Here is a 23,383-nt window from a genome sequence, read left to right as displayed (position 1 = left end):
AATATCATACATTTAAAACACCATGAGGAGAAGTTAAACATAACTTTCGAGATACAAATCGAAAAGTTCAAACATCCAGACAAGATATTACTTACTATTAAGTATATGTGCTCCCAAAAAGTCTTAACGGCCATCTAACACCATGCTAGTAGCCAGCTGTTACAGTAATAGCCCAGCCCTCTTACACCCCTCTAATAGCCATAACACCACCAGTAGTTATCAGGTATAATCCACGATTCTGCCTTCACAGATTATCAACCAGTGTCCAAAATTATTTAATAAAGGATATTAACATCACACCATTTATCCCCAATCGACAAAGATCATATTCCAAATGTCTTCAAAAACTACAGACCAGTGTCAAACCTTGAGAAAATTGATTGAAAGAAAAGGCTACAGGAGCAATGAGCATGTAATGATAATCTCAATTTTCCAGACTCTACTTCTGGACAATATGCTTACAAAAGAGATCATAAATGGGTACTCCACATCAAAGAGAATACATGAAAACATAATTAGTAATCAAATTACACATCAAAAAGATAACTAAATAGGGTGAAAAGGAGTTTCGAAATGCAACAATAATACTAAAAAACAACCTAGGTATTTTTGTGAAAATATGACAGTATCTGCTTTAGCGCTCGATTTTCATACCACGGTGTAAATTTTCGAAAATATGCGCGGCGCGCCTAAAATTTTGGTTCTATTAAAAATAAATTTTTTGGTCAAAATTATATTTAATATATTGAAATTAGTTGTTATTACAGATATATGTTAAAATATTTCCAAAATATAGAATATAAGTACCCAAAATAAAATGCGCGCAAAAAAGTGTTAAAATTTTGACTTTTTTGCGCGCATTTTATTTTGGGTACTTATATTCTATATTTTGGAAATATTTTAACATATATCTGTAATAACAACTAATTTCAATATATTAAATATAATTTTGACCAAAAAATTTATTTTTAATAGAACCAAAATTTTAGGCGCGCCGCGCATATTTTCGAAAATTTACACCGTGGTATGAAAATCGAGCGCTAAAGCAGATACTGTCATATTTTCACAAAAATACCTAGGTTGTTTTTTAGTATTATTGTTGCATTTCGAAACTCCTTTTCACCCTATTTAGTTATCTTTTTGATGTGTAATTTGATTACTAATTATGTTTTCATGTATTCTCTTTGATGTGGAGTACCCATTTATGATCTCTTTTGTAAGCATATTGTCCAGAAGTAGAGTCTGGAAAATTGAGATTATCATTACATGCTCATTGCTCCTGTAGCCTTTTCTTTCAATCAATTTTCTCAAGGTTTGACACTGGTCTGTAGTTTTTGAAGACATTTGGAATATGATCTTTGTCGATTGGGGATAAATGGTGTGATGTTAATATCCTTTATTAAATAATTTTGGACACTGGTTGATAATCTGTGAAGGCAGAATCGTGGATTATACCTGATAACTACTGGTGGTGTTATGGCTATTAGAGGGGTGTAAGAGGGCTGGGCTATTACTGTAACAGCTGGCTACTAGCATGGTGTTAGATGGCCGTTAAGACTTTTTGGGAGCACATATACTTAATAGTAAGTAATATCTTGTCTGGATGTTTGAACTTTTCGATTTGTATCTCGAAAGTTATGTTTAACTTCTCCTCATGGTGTTTTAAATGTATGATATTGTAAGATGTATTATGTCATTATTTTATAGCTCCTCAAAGGCTACCGGACAACTGAACCCAATTTGGACTTTTCCTAGACAGGGTAGCTTGGGAAAATAATTAAAAACCCAATCAGTTTACCTAATTAACTTTGAAACGACAACTGAACCCAATCGTCAGTTAGAAATAACTAAAAGATAAACAGGTTTCCAAATACCGCTCTAGTTTAACTTTAAGTTGTCAGGGTCGTGGGAATGAGGTTTGGCACCGCTGGCCAAGGACTGATCTCCATGGTCAAGGATTACATGAGCAGGACATTTCTTGATTCTGTACCTCTGGCATCTCCAGGTAGAGGTAGTAGGGTATCTCGATCCTTTCTCCGGGTGTTGAGGACACCGTCTGTGTCCAGACTCCAGAAGTAGTTCAGCTCCTCTTTGTCAGCGGATGTACTTGCTGAAGACAATCATAATTAGATTCTGCGACCACCATCTCTCTTTCTTATGTATTGATCCGATCTGTATAACAAGCGTACTAATAGATGACAAGGTCTCAGGTGCCTTTCGCAAGATCTGATCTAACAAGCTTATGTGTTTACAAAGCGTGCCGAAAAGGATACGATCCTCAAACATCGAGATCCGACCCAAGGCTCGAGATCTGAACCATGTCAGGCCCTCTCAAAGCATCAGAAGACACGAGATCTGAGCCAAGTAACCTGAGCCTAGTATCCATCTTTGGAAGATATGGAACAGTAGAACTATAAGAACGCCCACCAAAATAGTGGCTGTGTGCGCGGCGTACTGTATATGTGGTTGAAATTGAAATTTGATTTTATTTATGAATATAGTTCTCTAAATTGAAGGCAACTAGCAGGCGGTTCAGCAACTATGCACCTGAATCATGGAATTCTCTCCCTCTTAATGTCCGTAACATCGAGAATATTGTCTCTTTTAAGGGTAAGTTAAAGAACTATTTGTATGATCAGCTATAGCCTGGTTAAGCTATTTTTTGTGGCTTCTAGTCTTTTTTGTGTTATTTTTTGTTTTCCGAGTATCCACTTCTTGTTTTTCTGGTTTTTATCGGTGTGTCAATAAAATCAATTATGTAATATGTATACTTTAACCATTTTTCTGCGACAGTTAATCTGATATTATCTCTTTAACATTATTTAGTATTTTTTGATTTATGAGACCTGTGTTTTGTTTTTAACTTTCTGCTCCGAGGAGGAGAGAAAGTTATTTGAGGAGAGCCGCTCAGACATGGGCACCATATTGTATAAATTATTTAGTTATCTTTATACAATATCTTTGTCGCATAGTAGCGGGGTAGTAAATACAGTGTTTCGTTTCGTTTTCGTTTCGTATAACATTATGTTTTGATTGTTTTGTGGTAAATAAAAATTTTTCTTTCAAAAATATAAAAATTTTTCTTTCAGTGCCTTTTGATGATCTTCATTATATAGTAGGGTATTAATACTGTTAAAATACCTTCTGCATTACCAAATAACAAATAATGAAGTTGAATATCATCAAAATATTGTGTGCAACTAGGACATTATTGCAAAGTAATTTGTGATATTGCTTTGTCCCATGAATAATTTCACAACATGAGAACATAAAATATAGGTATATGTCATGGATGGTCCAGCATGGATGGGAGACGAAGATCTGAGACACTTTTTGGAGGCTTCAAGAGCATCCAACTATACTTGCAGCGAGATTACTTCACTCCTGCCAAAGAAGTTCCCCAACTACAGGGCTTATTCAGAACGCACTGTAAAAAGGTATAATGCAGACAATGAACATTGTAAATTAATGGAAATCGTGTTTACTGTTCATTACTGCATGTGTGCTCATAGATGCAATGAACGAGGGTCTAATGCGGGGCGCAATTTTGTTATATTTACATAGCAAAATTGCTCGCGCCCCTATTGGACCCTCATTCAATGTGCAGTTCAGTTTTGCTATGTCAACGTAAAACGTTGCAGAATTGCGCCGTGTATTTAACCCTTATTGGACCCTCCTTCATTACACTCATGAGCACACAAGTGCGTTTAAGTCTAGTCAAGTTACTATGAACATATCGAATGGGTTTTGAATTTTCATATTTCTGACGAAAAACCTTCCACTCCCTCAGCCCTCTACGATCTACCTCACTGGTATTTGAACTAAAGATTAACACCGAAACTTATACTTTACCAAATGACCACATATTAAAAACAAAAATCTGTTGTGCATATGTGTACACAATACACATGGATTGATTGAGTAAAACAAAACATTTTCAGTAAAACTAAAAGTTTCACTAATAAGTGCTTTGCAGAATGCTGAATCACTGGAACATTAAACGACACAATGATGTTGATGATCATACTTTGCTGACGGCGGTACAGAATGTTGTTAACGAAAGTTCGGGCCAATTAGGATACCGGGATGTGACTGAAAAACTAAGGTACACTAAAAAGGGCAAATTTGTAGTGTTAATGTAACAAGTTAAAATATTTAAACACGTCAATGAAAAAAGGAGTAAACATTTTTATAATAATTGAGGCGCCTTGAAGTAGTATTAAAACAATGGCATCACGATGTTAAGGAACGGTATAATGCATATATGTGTATATATACACCTTATTTATCAATATTCAGTATATTCACTGTTCCTTGTTGCAGGTCTCAAGGCCTCTTCGTATCGAGAGATGATGTTATGAATACACTAAGGTTAGTTGATCCACAAGGTGTTGTTATGCGCACTCCAAAGTTCAAGAATAAGAGGCCTAAGAAGACCTTCTTCAGCAAGGGGCCAAACTACTTATGGAGTCTGGATGGCCATGACAAGTTAAGTGGGGATGCCAACTGCCAATTCGACCTCAAAATATATGGGTATGTTACATTTCTTGTTTGTGTGAAAACATGCCATTGCTGAGCTCTAATTGTTTTTATACCATCCCACAACTTATAAATTCCTTCATGATGTTTTGAAAGGGGCGGGATGGCTCATAAGGGGCGGGATTAAACGGGTAATCCCACTGTCAACATCAGCTAGAAAGATAACCCTGCTGGGCATTTCTGGGCGCATATCATGTGTATGTTGTATAACCATGATTGAGTGTGTGCACGGTGCACCTGACTGAATATTGTCACGTGACATGAGCGCACACACTACGTGATGAGATTGAGTGCATCATGTGACAGTATGGGAGCACAGCATTGGATAAGATTTCCCCCTTATCAGCCAATCAGTTATATCACTATACTGTAGCACCTATTTGGTGTTCTGCCCCTGTAGAGTGTATAGACTATAGCGTGGTACCGATCTTTTAATTTTGGCAAGGGGCTTAAACACAGAATATAACCAAACTATGATATAAGTTTTAGACTGTAGAAATGATGTGAGCAAAATTAAGGCCCTTCAATCTTGACGGGGAGCTTGAACAAATCAAACAAATCTTATCTATCATGTAACAGGGAGAAAAGCTCGGAGGAAGACTTTTGGGAGAAGGGTGAATTTATAGCTGTTGAGTATGAAACAGTTAAACAATGTATTTTTAGCAGTGTATTTTATTAAGAGGTGATGGGGAGGGATGCTTAAAATTAAAGTAATTCATAATTTAAACATTGCTGATCATCATGATAAGATTTCATTATATTTATAAAGTTGGTTCTTAGGTCGGGCGATATGCTAGCGTTATTAATTCTTTTTAATTTTTCACAGGGCCCTTGATACTTACAGTAGGAAAATCATCTTCTTGTACATTGGGCGGTCTAATAGAGACAGTGAAGTTATTGGACGTATTTTGTTTGACCATCTGCTGGAATCTAGAGTTTTACCGCAAATGCTTCGATTTGACAAAGGAACTGAGACCGTCCATGCTGCAGCTGTACACGTGAGTTAATTTTCCAAGGCGTTTTTTATATATTCTACTGCCTACTGTCCCTGTGCCATGTCTGCTACAAATGCTGTTTCCATATTAAATTTCAATACGTACCTTAAAGCTATGGTGTTAGACCGCAGGATTCTGCTTGTTTTCACTCTTTTTTTTCAGAAAACTCTATTGCAACTGAAAAATGTTGACAAGGAGATTACAACGATACTTGGTCCTTCTACTGCCAACAAAATAGAACGATTGTGGAGGCAGGTAGGCAATAGTTGGAGTGAAATGTTTGCTAAATCTGGTTAGATCTTGCTCACTTCTTAGGTCACAACCGTTTTCAAAACAATTATTTGTCGACAAGAAACAAACATAGGCAAAGCAAAGTCCGTTTCCTTACTTATACCATAGTTTGTCCCCATTTTCCAAGTAAAAAATGCTGACAGGTCCGCGAAAAGGTTTGTGATGGTTTTCGTCACGTACTTAGAGAGATTGATCAAGACGGTCTGTATGATTCAAGTTGCGAGTATGACAGGGATTTAATTGCTGGTGTGTTCATACCTGTTGTCGAACGTTATCTCGACGAATTCAGGGAGAACCATAACAATATGAGGTAGGATTATAAATTTATAGTAAACTGCAATACGAAATTACTGAAAACATTCAAGAATAGAAACAACATATAGGATGTCTTTAAAGGCCTCGTGTAGCCGGTTGGCCCGACATGATACGACATATCTCGACACGTCGGGGTTTGTCGGGGTTTGTCGGGGTGTGTCGGGGTTTGTCGGGGTTTGTCGAAGTTTGTCGGGATATGTCGGGGTTTGTCGGGATATTTCGGCGTGTGTCGGGGTTTGAATAATTATTGGGGCAAACTGACATAATCCGACATACCCTGACATATCTCGACACGTCGGGGTTTGTCGGGGTCTGTCGGGGTTTGTCGGGATATGTCGGGGTGTGTCGGGGTTTGTCGGGGTTTTTCGGGGTGTGTCGGGGTTTTTCGGGGTTTTTCGAGCCTGGAGGCTACATGAGGCCTCTTTAAGTGCATATCTAATAATCTAATAAATCTGTTCAGGGGAAGAAAGCAGCGCAACGTGGAACTTCCATCAGGAACAATCCCTGAGCATGTGTATTCGTGCCCAGAAGAGTACGGCGGAGAGGTTAGTTTGATTAGATCCAATGAATTATTCTTTACTAAAAACCGTCAACAGTGTTGGCTAACGCAATCAGATAAATTAGCAAACAAAAACAACCCAATCATAGCTATACAAATTAGCAGACAGAAAACCCATTATCTGGGCCCAATTTTTATTTATTTTCCCCTCTCTTATTAATTATCAGGTATTATTTATCATTCAGGAGTGTGGAATCATGCTTTCTGACAAGGATATAGAGAGTTTCACTGACGCTGATATTTTGTCCAACGTTTTTACTGGTATTAAAATTAATTCGGAGTTGGCGTCTGAATACCTCGTTGCTGCTCTCCCTCGGATAGCAGTAAGTGTCTTCAAATGCATCCTACTTCCCCTCTCATATTAATTGTTATCGTTTGTCGTATATATATATATTTTGTAGCTGTACTCCTACACATTAAAAGTCGGTGTTGATTAGATCTTCGAAACAAGTCTTTGCATCATTTTATTAAACATCGTTATCTGAGATAAAATTGTTCTAAAAGCAACTGGAATATATATATATCTTACTCCGATGACTGGCTATGAACACGTAATAATGACTGGCTATGAACATGTAATAGTTAGGCAACGTTTTTGCTAAAATATTTACCCGTTTCAGGAACTTCAGGTAAGTGGGGTTAAAGCGGAATACACACGAATAAGGGAAGCGGTCTATCGAGATACCAGATTTTGATAATTTCCGTCTCGTTGAGGCCGAGATTTTATTAATAAAGAACGTTTAGTTATAAATATCGTAAAAAAGCTTCTGTTGGTTTTTGTACTAACATTTACTTGGTTGGTTAAACACATTTAAACCTCGATTAAACGCATGAAATTGATTTTTAGATTTTTAACATTCAATTTTTAACATTAAATTTTAACATTAAAACATTGAATTCTTTTTAGCAGAACTACAATGTTTTGTTAAATTATAACATTTACCTGGTTGTTTTAACATTTACTTGGTTGGTTAAACACATTTAAACCTCGATTAAACGCATGAAATTGATTTTTAGATTTTTAACATTCAATTTTTAACATTAAATTTTAACATTGAATTCTTTTTAGCAGAACTACAATGTTTTGTTAAATTATAACATTTACTTGGTTGTTTTATATGTGGGTTTGATTCTTCTGTTGGTTTTTGTACTGTTTTTTCTTCGGTACAGCCAGCCATTACCCATAAAATCATGTTATAAGGATTTCAAGTTAACTTAAAAGTTTAAATGTTAAACTCCGTAAATTATAAAGTTGGTACAATTCTTTTCTAAGGATTAGAATACGAAGTAAGTTATTATGATAAAATGTTTGTTTCACTGCTAACATCATCCTACTACAATGTTTTGTTAAATTATAACATATACTTGGTTGTTTTATATATGGGTCTGATTATTAAATTATTGACTTTGATGACATTTTTGTTTCACTGCTAACATCATCCTACAAAATATAAAAAGCCCAAGTAATCTCCCAACTTTGAACACAAATTTATATAGAGATTTGTCCGGCCAATGGGGCCGGGCAAGATGCTGAACTCAATCTCAATAACCTAATGTCTGCAGTCGTTTTCAAGCACGCTTAAATCACACGTCAAATACAGGAGTTTATCGGTATGCCATATATATTTCACCTGAAGTACAATAATAGGTGGATAATAATAACTGGATCAGACTACACGTGAGGGAACAATAAGCACGCGTTAGCGCGATCGCCATTTGGTACAATTGTAGACATCTGCGCGCGCGCGCAACGTACGTTCTTTGTGGCGCGCAGTGAGGACTGCTGATGGCACATTTCGGCCATATGGAGCGATTTCATTTTTGTTTTGAATTTTTTTTGGTTTTTTTTAAATTTTTTTTTGTTTTTTTTTTGTTTTGGCTTTTTATTGTTTTAAATTGTTTTTTTTTTGGTTTTTTTAAAGTTTTTTTTAGTTTAGTTTTTTTTTTGTTTTTTTTTAATTTATTTTTGGTTTATTTTTTAAAAGTTTGGTTATTTTTTGGTTTTTTTTGGTTTTCTAAATTTATTTTGAAATAATTTACAATGACCCACCTCGGCCACCATAGTGTAGAGTGATTTAGCATGTTCGTTTTAACTATCCCTTGTTTAGAATTTGTATTTGATAATGATTAAATTAATCGCTTAAACCTCCCTGTACTGTGTGTCCCTCTAATCTGTCTCAGTTAATCACCAATCTTCTAAAATTAGGAATGTTGAAATTGTTTTCGTTTCTCTTCCTATTTGGGACTGCAAGTGCTGATACGAACGAAGGTAAGAATTTGTACTTTAATGTCGAACAACGACAAATATTTTAGACAAATTATTGTTTTTCACCAAATCATTTTTAGCTTTTGCACATAAATTATATACTAAATATATAGCTATCGTCTCCTATGAGTAACCCTATAATATAATGATTCAACAAGACTTTAACAGTAGTAAACTAATTATTATTTACAATATACATTTTATAGAATTTCAAGCAACCTCCTAATATTCTGACGACAACTATGGCCTAAGTAAAATCATTTTTAGAATTATAAATGAGAATATTTACTACTACTTTACGATACTGATGGATATGAGAATCTGAGAAGGGGGAGGCGGCAATGGCATAAAATGGAGACTTTTTCTATGGAGAAAATGGAAAAACCCATGAGTAATTCTCCATTTTCTCCATTTAATGCCATGAATTTTGTCTTCGAAATTTCATCTTTAACACCATTTAACACCTAAATTGGACATCCTAACATGTTCATTTACGCTTACTAGGGTCGTAACAAGCTTATGAAAGCTCATAGTAGGCTACTAGATGCTTATACTAGGTTAGTAGAGGCACACTTCAGGCAAACTCATAATTACTCAAGCTTAGTGTAAAGTTATTTTTACAGGCTACAGCAGGAGTGCCGAGTGAGTAATAGGGGAGAGTAATAGGCACTGAGAAGTGAAACCTACATCCTCGAAAGTCGAAACAAGCTCGCACTGCAAAGGGGAGGCCTGCCTTCCGAGATCGTATTACCAGGGGGAAGCCTCGAGTCCAAATTTGTGTATCGAGGGGTAGGTGCAGACTTCGATAAACCGAAAAACCAAACAAATATTTTCGGCTAATAATGAAGAGGGTAGCATGAAACGTGGAGAAAAGCGGTTTTTAGAAAAACTTTGACTTTAGCTTTCATTTGAGACTTCACGTCTCCCGAAATAAAACTGCGAACAAAGTGAAACAAGGAACTAAGTAAACTGTAAAACCAAATTTTCGTCACGCATTGGACTTTATCAACTTTGAAAAATGTTGACTTAGAAAATTTTCGGCCCGAGTCATTCTCGATACGTACCTCTCGTATCGAGAGGTCCCGATTCCGAGCTCGTGTTGCAAAGGAGAGGCCTGCCTTTTTTTCTGAAAAAAACTTTTTCTGAAAAACACTTTTCTCCTTGTTTTATGCTACCTTGTTCATTATAAGCCGAAAATATTTTTTCGGTCAAATTTTTTTCTGAAAACCGCTTTTCTCCACGTTTCATGCTACCCTGTTCATTATTTTCCGAAATTATTTTTTCGGTTTTTCGAAGTCCACACCTTCCCCTCGATACACAATTTTGGACTCGAGGTAATGCGATCTCGGAAGGCAGGCCTCCCCTTTGCAACACGAGCTCGGAATCGGGAGCTCTCGATACGGGAGGTACGTATCGAAAATAACTTCATGTTACCCTGTTCATTATTGGCCGAAAACATCTTTTTTTTAAATAATTTTTCTCGAAATTCTAAATTTTTCAGGTTTTCAATGGCATAAAATGGCATAAAATGGCATAAAATGGAGACTATTTCTATGGAAAAAATGGAAAAACCTATGAGTAATTCTCCATTTTCTCCATTTATGCCATTGCCCCCCCCCCCCCCCCCCCCCATAACGACATTGCTGTGGTCCCCCCTCAAAGGTAAAAGTGAACCAATGATACACTTGAATTAGTGGTTATATCTGTAATTTGAATGATATTTATTAGTGCCATTATTCCATTAGATTTGAGTAAGTTCTCCAATTTCAGGATTTATACAAGTTTGGTTATAATCATGATGTAAAATGCAGCTATTTCTCTCATTTGACCGATTGAAAACAGTATGATCACAATGTGACGTTTTCACTACTTCAGGTGCTCTAAGAGCAGAGGTACCAGGTGAGATAAAACCTGCCTCTGTGTCTCAGTCTACGACTGCGAGTGATAACGTGGCTAAGTATGGAGCAGATAATGCTATAGACAGGGACCTGGACACCCGGGCTTTAGCAAAACCAGTAGGAGATAGTGAGGCCTGGTTTAGAGCATCTCTAGATAAGGAACACTGCATTAAGCAGGTGGTGCATTATAGGTCCTCACAGTCCAAGAGAACTTACACCTGCTCTAGTGACTCGTATACCTGTGAGGGAGGAGGGTGTGATGTGTATTCCCTCAAAGTGTACCATGAAAACAGGGTCCCTGGAGGCTATGTCCCCTCCGGTTGTACACTTGGGGACACTGTTGAAATAAATAGGCAGATATATGTCTCCGTGTATGAAATAGTGATCATCGCACAATTACTATCAGGTAATCTATTGAACTATTTGATCTTATGTTGTTTTTCCAGATATTATTCAGAAACCTATCAATTTATATCATGTCGCAGCTTCATGATTTATTCTTAGCTATATATTTTAAAGTGACATTAGGTTAAGACGATATTTCACGAAAGTTTACTAGTTGCGCGAAAAAACGACATTATAAAATTATAATATCTACCGAAGGTTGCGAGGAACTGAGCCTGAAGAGCGTGTCATCAACGGAGCCTGGACTTCCTGTAGCAAATGGAACACTGATGACGGTACAATGTGAAACAGGGTTCATCAACAGAGGAGGAAATGCGAGGTGTATGGACGGAGAGATAGTTGGTCTTGTCTATGATGCACCACTTTGTGATATCATAGGTATGTTAACACCTTAATACCAACTTCATAAGATTATTATCTAAACTCTTAAATTAATATATATGTCATGTACGAGGAATAGATACTGCGAACTTCTCGTTTCAATTAGCGCGAGATACTTTGGTAACTAAACCACAGAGCAAAATGAGAATTTCGAGATTGCAATATATAATATATTTTAAAGCTACATTAGAATAAGAGAATATGTTAAGACGGTTAGTATAGTATATAGTTTACTAGCATATAGTGTATAAAACTTGTAACTACTTAACACTACGTAAAACTTGCGACTAAAATATTTTATTCCTCGACATTATCATAACGTCATGTTATACGTCACATCTATACTGATCAGGTATATATCACTTATGTTTATTTACTTTGTATTAATATTCCTTATTCTCTTTGTGTTCCTTGCACTGTTACCTGCGTACCCCGATTACAGGGAATCTTGGATGAAGGGAACTTATAGTACAAATTTCCCGTTTAATCGACAATCCTTGTAACTCCGGGAGTTGAATCCCGTTTCCGTTGTATAGAGGCACGGTAAAATGCCATTGCCTTGAAAGGAACGTTCATTATTTAACTTAATTTAGTGTGGACAAACCAACTTGTAACTCTTAATACGAAACGGTATATTTTCATGAAAATTCAGTTGTGATATATATATAGACTCTTGCTCTGTTTACCAAAACGACCATGCTGGTATCTAACAATTCGTGTGTTTCTAACACTTCACCCTCGTATGATAAACCTTCATGGTCACTCAAACAAGTATCTTATCTCTAGGTAGGCTATTTTTGAGTCCCCAATAGGAGAGATCGTTGAACGATCATAAAATTCCTTGGGTTCTTTCTCCCATTCTCTCTCTATATCTCTCTATTACTCCAATACAAAATGTTCTATACAATGTGGTAAGGCTTTGACATTTATAACAGTATTTCTTACACCTATAATAGTAGTTAATATAAGGGTTAGTAGTTAATATAAGGGTAGTAGTTAATATAAGGGACCCCGGAGAGACCCAGAGTCCCCGAGCTATTGAATAATTCAGCAATAAGCTCTCCCATGTCCTTGGGTTATTCGTCGATAACTCTTCAAAAACAATGCAACTAAATTATCCAGAGAGAATCCTGGTGAGAGCAAATGACGTGACATGCGCAGCACACTTGAGGATAGGTCAGCTGAGACCGTGCTCTCGTTTTAAAGCAGCCCAAAAACAATGTTTCTATTTTTGTTTGCTTTAACCGTAATTTAGCTTATTAAGATGTTTGTTTGGGGACCGGTTTTTTGGTACACCGGCCAATGTTTACAAAATCATATGATACATAACAATATAATTGTATTTAATATACGTGAATATTAGAATAGAAATGAAATCTTAAATTTCTATTTATTCCCTGAAATTGCTACTAAGTTCAAAATAAATTTATATGATGAAGTCTACTATAAGAATATATATGAAAGTCAGACCTGCTTCGCGAAAACTAACAGTTCTGTGTGCTAACAGATCCTGACTGATACTAATTTACACTAACTAACTAAGTAACTAATACTCTTAACTACCTAAAAACCAGCTAGCTAGCGTGTGTGCTCGTAGAGCAGCTTAAATAATAAAATATGAGCCACAGTTCATGCTGCTTAAATCTCCTCACAAAATACTGCATCGTAAAAAAACTCGTTAAAAACGGTTTTATAGAATACAACGGCCACCACTTACACCAAATTATAAATACATACTATGTAAAAACTACACTGATAAGAGATAAGAGAAAATTCAAAATTGGTAGAAACTACAGTGAAGTTAGACTTGGGTATTGTTTTTAACTGGATGATGACCAATCACTCTACATTATAATATCACGTGACTCACTTGAACAGTAAACAAGCTCTCTAGATGGCCCTGAGGGACTACATAAAACCCTAACCCTTACCCTAACTGAAGCATATGCTAAAACCTTAACCCTAACGAGACAAAATAACAATCTCTCGATAACTCGCCAGGGGAGCATTTTAACCCTGTGTCAGGTGGGTTGATTTGGGATCAGCGCTCAAAAATACACCGATATACCGTTGAAACTATATCGAGTTAAGTTGGTTTCAACGGTTGGGGGTCCTTTAAGAAAAATCTCGAAGTTCGAGTGTAGAGTGATTTAGCACGTTCGTTTTAACTATCCCTTGTTTAGAATTTGTATTTGATGATAATTATTCTAATTGCTTCAACCTGCCTGTACTGTGTCCCTCATGCGTTTCTCTGATCTGTCTCAGTTAATTCCCAATCTTCTAAAATTAGGAATGTTGAAATTGTTTTTGTTCCTCTTCTTTGTTGGGACTGCAAGTGCTGATACGAACGGTAAGAATTTGTACTTTAATGTCAAACAACGACAAATATTTTAGACAAATTATTGTTTTTTCACCAAATCATTTTTAGCTATCGCACATAAATTATATAGCTATCGTCTCCTATGAGTAACCCTATAATATAATGATTCAACAAGACTTTAACAGTAGTAAACTTATTATTATCTGAAATATACATTTTATAGAATTTCAAGCAACCTCCTAAGATTCTGACGATAACTATGGCCTATTAAGTAAAGGTGTTATAGAATTATGAATGAGAATCTTTATTTTAAACCTCCTCTTATTGGTACTAATGGATATGAGAATATGACAAGGCGCACGTGCAGTGCAAAGATGTTAGAGCAACATTTTGTTCGGTTTTGTTGTCATATTACGTTGCATGTTTTGTGTATTAGTCTTTCGATGGGATGGATTTTTTTTGATGTGATAAAAACGTACTTCGAAAGAATATATTAGCTTCTATTATTAACATAATTCAGGTTGTAATTTAGTCAAATCGCTATTTCCCTAATTTGACTGATTAAAATAGTATGAATTACAATGTGACAATCTCTTAAAATGTTCACTACTTTTTTCACTACTTCAGGTGCACTACCAGAGTCAATCTTTTGTTAAAAATATGATATCATATGGTTAAAAGTAAAATATTGGTTTGTGTTAAAATGCCATCAGGTCATTACTCATTAAACATCAAAACATAACTTTTGTTAAAATATTAAATATAAGGCAAATAATTTCTAATAAGTTACATATATTAGGATATTAAGACAAATGAAACCCGAACATGACGGGACAACCTTGATCATCATTACGACATTGCTTTGGTCCCCCCTCAAAGGTAAAAGTGAATCAATGATACACTTGAATTAATGGTTATATCTCTACTTTGAATGATATTTATTAGTGCCATTACTCCATTAGATTTGAGTAAGTTCTCCAATTTCAGGATTTATACAAGTTTGGTTATAATCATGAGGTAAAATCCAGATTTTTTCCTAATTTGACCGATTGAAAACAGTATGATAACAATGTGAAGTTTTCACTACTTCAGGTGCTCTAAGACCAGAGGAATCAGGAGAGATAAAACCTGCGTCTGTGTCTCAGTCTGCGACTCGGGATAATGACGTGGTTAATTTGGGAGTAGATAATGCTATAGACAGGGACCTGAACACCCGGGCTTGGGCAGTACCAGGAGGGTATAGTAATGCCTGGTTTAGAGCGTCTCTAGATAAGGTACACTGCATTAAGCAGGTAGTGCATTATTGGTCCTCATTTCACAAGAGAATTCACACCTGCTCTAGTGACACGTGTACCTGTGAGGGAGTCTATTGTGATGAGTGGCCCCTCACAGTGTACCATGAAAACACGGTCTCTGGAGACTATGTCCCCTCTGGGTGTAAACTTGGAGACACTGTAAAAATAACAGCTAATGGGAAGGTATATGTCGAAGTGCTTGAAATAGTGATCATCGACCAATTACTATCAGGTAATCTATTGAACTCATAGATCTTTAAATGTTGTTTTACCAGATATTATTCAGAAACCTATCAATTTATACCATGTCGCAGCTTCATGAGTTATACTTAGCTATATATTTTAAAGCTACATTAGATTAAGAGAATATTTTAAGACGGTTAAGACGGTTAGTATAGTATATAGTTTACTAGTATATAGTGTATAAAACTTGTAACTACGTAAAACTTATGACTAAAATATTGTATTCTTCGACATGATGCGTCACATCTATTTTTGGCGAGCGTGCTTAATCACTCTACACTGAAACATACTTTTGAACGCTGATTCACTCCAGATGACATAGGGTTAAAATGCATCCCTGACGAGTTATCAGCGAAAAATACTAACCTGGTGGATTCGTGTAGTGTTATTGAGTCGCATAATTTGATAGAACTTCTTTCTTTTTAATACTTTAAACACTACTATATAACAAATAATTTGAGAATATGAGTATGACGGAGAAATGTCGATACATTATTCAGCTATTTATTTCCATTAGAATCTGTCTTCACTGAGTCTATTCAGAAACAATCAGAAATTTGATTGAAAGAACTATAAAACTAACCGTGTAAGTGCACAGTCCAAGTACAGGTCGTATTTGATACACTCTACTAACTGTAACAGGTATAGGCAGACCATATCGTCCGGTAGCAGTGTGTCGAGTGAGTACACTGCAAACTGAAAGGATAATAAAATATCATCAAAATTTCAAATGTTAATAGTAATATTATGTTCTAATACTATTACTATAGTCGTGATATTTTGCTGTACTTTGCAATATGGGATCCAGTCTTTATGATTGAGCCAAAACACCAAGCAATGTATTAGGAAACACATTTTTGTTTTAAACTGAAAGTTCGGTTCGGTTTGTTCGCGTTCGGCAAAAAATGTCTGGTTCGGCTGTTTCTAACAGGGTATACAAAGAATGTCAATATTTATTAATTAATTAAACAATTAATTAATACAAACAAAATTTAAATTTCTCCTAAAATCACAACCTACCTCCCTAATATGAGGGTCATTTATCTCATGCAGAAAACACTGCAGCGCAGTAACCACACTGATAGGAGGCCAATCTAATAGCAGAGTATAGAGCTGGGTGGACTTCTCCAAAGAGTCCATACTGGTGGACAACACGAGCTTGGGGAGGGAGTGAGGGTAGGATCTGCAGTGGACTCGGTTCTTCCACAGGAAGTTGTTATCTTCCTCCGTCATCTGGGGGGTGTTATTGTATGATTTATTGGCGCATTGCCAAGATATCATCTGGGTGGGGGGGGGGGGGGGGGAGGGGGGTTATTGTTATAATTTATTGGCGCATTGCCAAGATGTGCTTTTTCATGTACTGTCAGGTACATCACAGCCGTAGCCGCGTTTTGCCGTTTCAACCTTAGCTCCCTATTTTAACATCCAGCCCTCTAATTTGAATCCTACTATTTATTTTACACAATTGCGCTCGTGGAAGTTGTAGATTTTACAATGAACAGGGGTTTGAATGTGGTGAGTTGTCTATATTGTTGAGACGATGTAGTCTCAACAATATAACAAGCTGAAAGTGAAACGTTCAGAGGAAACTGGAGAACTACTGTCAGTGGCTATTAATACCTTAGCTGGGTGTTGTTGAATATACAGTTTGATGCATTAAGTCCTTACAGGATTCATAATTTCTAGCGGTATCACCAATACAAATGGGGGCAAAATAAAAACTACCCTCAAGAGCAATGTTAATTAAATAGCCCGAGGAATCAGCACGTTTGACTGATTGATTATGAAGCTTCATTTGCGATTTTATCTGAACTAATATTATTTTCTCGCTATTGAAGTATTAAAAACCCCAACCAGACTTGAACGGATTCGAGAATCTCTCTGGAACAACTGCCGAAATCATTAATGGCAACGACGGTATATTAAAAGATATGAACTTGGAAAGGACAGTGAGCAGTGATGACGCACCGTTCACTTTTAAATGGTGGCAAAGGCAAGGGATCTACAAAGTTATCCTCTCTGCAACAAGCACTGACATCTCCATTGCAGGGTGGAAGGTAATAACAATAGTAATCATATTGTGTGTAACACATTACAGAAACTATAGGAGATTTGAAGATGCTTTTACAAATATCATTTCCAGAGAAATTTAATTCAACTTAAAAATGATAACATCGTCTTTTTGTAGACAATGTTGCTGACAAGCTCATATTTCAGGTGTACGTAAAAGACACAAGTGCCCAAAAATCAGATGCCCAGTACAATAACCTGACTGAAGAGGTCCCATGTACAGCCGGTAACAATTCTAGTGAAGGTACGGATAGTTACGAGTTCGTCTGCCAGGAAAGACTTGCTGCAACAGAAGTCATCATCATGTGGGATCGCCAATCTGGGTCAGGAGGGCTTGCTGAAGTTGTCGTGGTCGGAAAAACTTGGGGTAAGTTGGGTCAGCCAAGGTCTCAAATGACTATGAAGAACATAATAACACATTTGTATCTACTTAGTACTTATCTCTAATATCTAGTATTACAACTGTTTTACTCATGAGATAAACCAGAATAACACCTCTAGAATAATATGCTAACAAAGTAATCAATTAATTGATTAATTAATTAATTAATTAATTTCAGCAACCTATCCCTGCGGTTTGGGATACTACAACACAGACACTGGTACCCACAGTGACACGGCAAGAGATGGCTGTAAAGTTTGTGATGATGGTATGTACAGCCCACAATCTTCTTTTATTAACAATTTCTACTCTGGCTTTAATGCAAAATATTTATTGTTTATTCAATTGAATCAGTAGAAAGTACACTGTAGTGTAATTAAGTTATAATAGGGATCTTCAAACGATTTGTGATCTGATCTGAACCTCAATGTCAAGAGCACTAAAGAAAATATGTCCCTCTCATCTCAGGTTCACACGACGCACGAACAGACTTCACTTCAGACCCAGAACAAGCTAAAGCTTGCACCCAGTGTGACAACAAAGAGAAGAAGATCTTCTACACGAGGACAATATACCACAAGAAGATGAACGAGTGTCAGTCGTGTGCTGCTCCGACAGTTATCCTCGCTGACAAAGGAACTTGCGTTAAGTGTCCAGCTGTGAGTACTTTAAGAGTGGTGATAAGGGGTTCAGGGGTTGCTCACATATTACGTAATCAGCCGAGGGGAGGGGGGAGGTTTCCAAATGATTACGCTAGTGTAATTTTGATACAATAACTATGTGTAAAACTGATAACGGAGGGGGGGGGGGGGGGTTAAAAATTGTTCAAAAAGTGATTGCGTAATATTATGTGAACGACCCCGAATGATATACTTAATTTGGGTTTTAGTTGTTTATTTCACTGTAGATCCTTTTTGCAAGACTGCTATTGTGTTCAGAGAAGTTTCTGATAATGACAATTAATATTTCGGTTTCTCAGAGATGGAGGACTCCTAGCTTTTTACTTATCTTATTGTATATTGAAACCTGTTCTTTCTTTCAGGGACAGGAATATTATGCAGAAGGCGTTGATGCGGACTGCAACTATCCTGCTAACCCTGAACGAGCGTCTGCCACTGCTGTCGCTGTAACTGATCCCTCAACATGCACCAAAGTTGAATGTAGAGATTGCCCGGACGGAACCCGTAACACAGCAGAGAGTTCGGACTACTGTCACAGCTGCACTCATATGAAGGAGTACACCACGGACAAAATAGAATGTCTGATGTGTGATGTGGTAAGTGGAATAATAATATCTCGAACTGTAATTTTCTTATTTCAACTGTAAACTAATTAACTGTTATTGTGTTTGGCCTTGCTAATTATAAGCTAAATACCAGGGCAAGATACGAGATAGTACTGGTAATACTTGTGAAGACTGCCCTGCTGGTGAGAGACGAGGGATATCTGACAACGACTGTATTCCATGTGATTCTGGATGGATGTCTGCTGCTGGAGCGTCTGTTTGCACAGAATGCCCCGTGGTTAGTTTCTTATTTTATTTTTAAAATTTCCGTTCATCTTGTTACCGCTCACTTACTCAATGTGTTTTTTCTTGAGTTTAAATATTATTATTATTAGTGTGTGTTATTTATCTGCTGTTACAGGGTCAGTACGAAGTTAGTATGACAAGTTGTGAGCTGTGTCCTGCAGGGAAGTACAATGATCAGACAGGACAGTCAGGAGAAAGCAGCTGTAAAGTCTGTGCTGATGGAACGGTTTCTAACGAGGAAAGAACAGAATGCACAGGTAAGTTTTATCATGCATTATACAGTATTTGTTCCTCTCAATAACAAATCATATTACAAGCATTTAAAGTGGTCCTTTATTTGAGAGAACTCATTCAAAATACTATATTCTTCTCGGTTACGAAATCCCCCTGTGGGATAGAGTTAAAGCTTGACGTCCCGAGTTAGCCTGTGAATTTTTAAAGAGTGTAGTAAGCATTATAAATAATATAGTATGAGTATAAAAATAAACACACAATTTCAGCTCCCTGCAATCCAGGCTGGTTCTCGCAGAACGGGGGATTGGGACCCAACTGCAAACCTTGTGATGCATCTGAATACCAACCTTACTTTCAACAAACTCGGTGCATGTCTTGTGCAGGAACAGTTACCCCAGATAGAACCCAGTGTGATATACAGGCAGGTGCAAAGTGTGGTGCTATCAAAGTTAAGATATCATGGTTGAATGGAGGAGAAGAAATAGAGTTTCCTGAAACTTCAGCAGGAAGCACTGGTATAGTAAGCTGTTCGGGCACAGAGAATGAAAGTCAGAAAATGTACAAGATGTGCGAGGCTTCAGGTGAATGGGACTCGTACACCAACACAGAAAGTTGTAGTACCCCTCTATCAAAGTACACTCAAGATGCAAAAGAAATTGCCGAACTATCGTTTGAAGAAAATAAAAAAGAGTTGGGGAAAGCTATGGGCTCAATAGCTGAAATTGGTGATGAAGTGATCCCGTCTCCCAGTGATGTTGGTAACATAGTCGACCTTCTTTCAGCGTGCAAAAACTACATTAAAGACTACTCATCTGAAGAGGTAGAGGATCTCAGTTTGAGCATGGCAAAATCTATGGAAATCTTGAAAAAAGGTGAACCTGATTTTTTAGCTGATGAAAAGAAATCGGAGATTATAGACATTTTGGAGACAATGTCAAAGTCTTTAAAAGATGACATGACTATCAATACCAACTCGATTGTTATGCAATCTCTCACTTCATCAGAAGAAGAACTGTCCATCAAAGTCCCAAACACCGCTCCCCCCATCACACTCAAGTTAGGAAACCAAAAAGGGAAAACCACCAAGCTTGCAGTCATGGACGAATCCTACAAAAGTATCCTGCCAATACCCAAGACTCCTAACACAACCGTAGGTTCCTCTATAGTGTCGCTCAACTTCATGAACACGAACAGCGAAATAGAAAGAAACGACCTGGACTTCTCTTTGATTTTCCAGGAAAAAGAAGTCCCCAATCTCCCCGGATACACCACCAAGAGAGAGTGTGGCTACCTGAACATCTCAACTAACGAGTGGCTAACTGACGGCTGCACAACAACTCTCCAACAAGACAAAACCTGCACCTGCACCTGCACCCACACCACTAGCTTTGCAGTCCTGCTCAGCCCGACTAAAGTAACAGACCCAACCCAGGATGTTATTAGCTATGTCATGTTTGGGATAAACATAATCTTCCTGGTTCTAACTTTCTGTCTGATAGCCCCGTTCAAGAAGCTCCGAAGCAAACAAGTAGTACTGATCCAGCTGAATCTCATCCTAGCTCTAATTCTAGGTAACGTATCATTTACATGTCTCTCTGCTTCCACTAAAATCAGTGTGGACGAGGCTGGAAACCCTCTTCTGTCACTGAACACGGGATGTGTTGTAGGGGTCATCATCACACAATACTTCTTATTGTCAGCACTTTGTTGGATGGGTTGCACTGCCTGGACCTTCTTCGGGAAGATAGTGATGGCATTGAAGAGCTACGGAAAGAAAGACAAGTTTTTTATTCACAAGTGCACAGCACTAAGTTGGTTGTTTCCCCTAGTATTCCCATTGGCAGCCTTCTTAACCTCACTTTCAATGAACGGGGATGACTACTCTGTACCTTACATCGGAGCAGCTAGAAAGAACGGGACTAACTGCTGGGTTGAAGATCCGTGGAGGTTTCTGGGGTTTATGGTGCCAGCATACAGTATCCTTCTCTTTAACTGCGTGTCTTTTGTAATGATAGCCAGGGTCATCTGGAAATCATCAACCTCTGGTGGTGGTGATCCAAAGTTGGCGAAGACTGCAAAGGCTATGGCGTTGGTAGCTGTATCAGTTGGGTGTCCGTGGGTTGTAATAGCTCTGGCAGTTGGTCCGGGAGCTGTGGTCATGCAATATCTCTTTATTGTGATGACTGGCCTCCAGGGACCTCTGTTGTTTATTGGCATGGCACTTTTGCAAGAAGATGTCTGGGGTCACACCCTTGCTTTGTTAGGTGTGGAGCAAAAGAAGGGAGGTAAAGCAAGTGTTACTCAGGCTTCTTCTGCTGTGTCAAACTGTTACACAACTACTGCTCAAAATTACACAACTGACCCAAAAGAAGATGAAGGTGTCATCTATGAAGATGTTGAAAACGGTCCGAAGATAATTGAAAAGGCAACATCGACGGAAGAGGGAGATCAGGTTCAAGAGAAAAATAATGAGATAAAAATAGATCTTAAGGACGCTGAGTATGGTAATGAAAACGAAGATGTGATAAGGGTGCAAGGAAATGGTAAAATTCAAGAAGAAGCTCAAGAGAAAATCAGTGAAAAAACCGAAGAAGTTCAAGAGGAAAACAGTCAAGATACTGATGACTATGATGAGTACGATAAGGGCAACAATGAAAACACTGGCAAAGAAGAAAACATTGGGCAAGAAGAAAACGGACTTGAGGGTCAAGAGAAAAACAGTGAAGATGCCGATCAGCTCCAAGAACCAAAAAAAGCTGAGGTTCAGGATATAAAGGGTGGTGATGCTGATCAAGAGGAAAGCAAAGAAAGCCAAGCAAACTTGACGTCCCAGTTAGGGTTTATGTTCGAGACGAAGCTGTAGTTTAAAAAAATATGCTGTAAGTTTTATTTTAAGTTTTGGCATTCGGAAACTGTTCTATATATAAAGCTAATATTCTTTAAAGTTAAGCAAAACAGTATTTTAAAACAACCATCACTATTATGAATAAAGGTTCCAAGGAAATTATGTCATTAGTAGAGAATTTAATGTAGGCTTTGTTTAAATGAGAATATTAGCTGAAGCAACGCTGTTGGTACTTAAATTGCACTTTAAGTTATTAATGAAGTAGCTATTGAGGTACTAAGTAGTAACCTCAGTGCCTCATTAATAAGCTTCCCTTCCTCTTATTTCAAAATGGCTGTACTGCTTAAAACTTGAACAGCTGAGAACCTCAGAATTGTTAATAATTTATCATACTCCTCATCAGTCGCCAACCGGTTATGACCATTGGTGATTGGTGATTGGTGGACGGTGTGGTTTATGATTAATAATGATGCAGTGTGAGTGAGTGAATAACCAACTGCAATGTATATTTTATCGTCGATTTTATCAGCTTGATGTAGAGCTCATAGTGGCTTGCTGTATATTTTGTTGCATGGACTTTCTGTTTTTTTAACCTGTTCCGCCCTATTTTTTGGGATTTTATATCTGTTGTCTTTTTAAAATTTAAGTTGTAATTTTCAAGTTTTTATATTTCATTTTTCAGGCTATCCATTATGGCTATTTATTTATTTTTTGCAAAGAATAGATAAGAATCGATTAAACGATGATTTTGTCAACTGATGCATGTAGAATTATGTACAAATGATGATTTTTTGAATAGTAAGACTTTTTCTTG

At 37.2% G+C, this 23,383-nt stretch overlaps 3 protein-coding genes across 3 annotated transcripts in view; 2 read left to right on the top strand and 1 right to left on the bottom strand.

Moving 5' to 3' along the window:
• The window catches only part of LOC134813997 (phosphatidylinositol 4,5-bisphosphate 3-kinase catalytic subunit beta isoform-like), an 83,969-nt gene that overhangs the window by 42,768 nt on the left and 17,818 nt on the right, over nt 1–23,383 (bottom strand). Inside the window, exons 13-14 of the mRNA XM_063821955.1 lie at nt 16,528–16,740; nt 16,091–16,203 (exon numbers count right to left, since the gene is read on the bottom strand). Of these exons, the coding sequence (XP_063678025.1) occupies nt 16,091–16,203; nt 16,528–16,740 (326 nt within the window). The remainder of the gene's footprint in view (nt 1–16,090; nt 16,204–16,527; nt 16,741–23,383) is intronic.
• LOC134814302 (uncharacterized) lies at nt 3,284–11,554 on the top strand. Its single transcript, XM_063822399.1, has 11 exons — nt 3,284–3,437; nt 3,977–4,105; nt 4,324–4,533; nt 5,366–5,537; nt 5,697–5,789; nt 5,969–6,135; nt 6,601–6,685; nt 6,885–6,960; nt 7,320–7,328; nt 10,841–11,000; nt 11,467–11,554. Exons 1-11 carry the CDS (start codon nt 3,289–3,291, stop codon nt 11,552–11,554), a joined length of 1,338 nt encoding a protein of 445 aa, XP_063678469.1. The 5' UTR covers nt 3,284–3,288.
• Nucleotides 11,576–23,365, top strand: LOC134813996 (uncharacterized). Its single transcript, XM_063821954.1, has 9 exons — nt 11,576–11,646; nt 17,365–17,564; nt 17,725–17,944; nt 18,138–18,227; nt 18,428–18,618; nt 19,002–19,235; nt 19,339–19,482; nt 19,606–19,747; nt 19,991–23,365. Exons 1-9 carry the CDS (start codon nt 11,592–11,594, stop codon nt 22,585–22,587), a joined length of 3,873 nt encoding a protein of 1,290 aa, XP_063678024.1. The 5' UTR covers nt 11,576–11,591; the 3' UTR covers nt 22,588–23,365.

Source organism: Bolinopsis microptera, chromosome 4 (genome assembly GCF_026151205.1).
Source record: "Bolinopsis microptera isolate Bmic1 chromosome 4, MBARI_Bmic_1.0, whole genome shotgun sequence".
Lineage (NCBI taxonomy): Eukaryota > Metazoa > Ctenophora > Tentaculata > Lobata > Bolinopsidae > Bolinopsis > Bolinopsis microptera.
The sequence above is the reverse complement of the archived record's forward strand: the minus strand, read 5'-3'. Positions and strand labels throughout refer to the sequence as shown.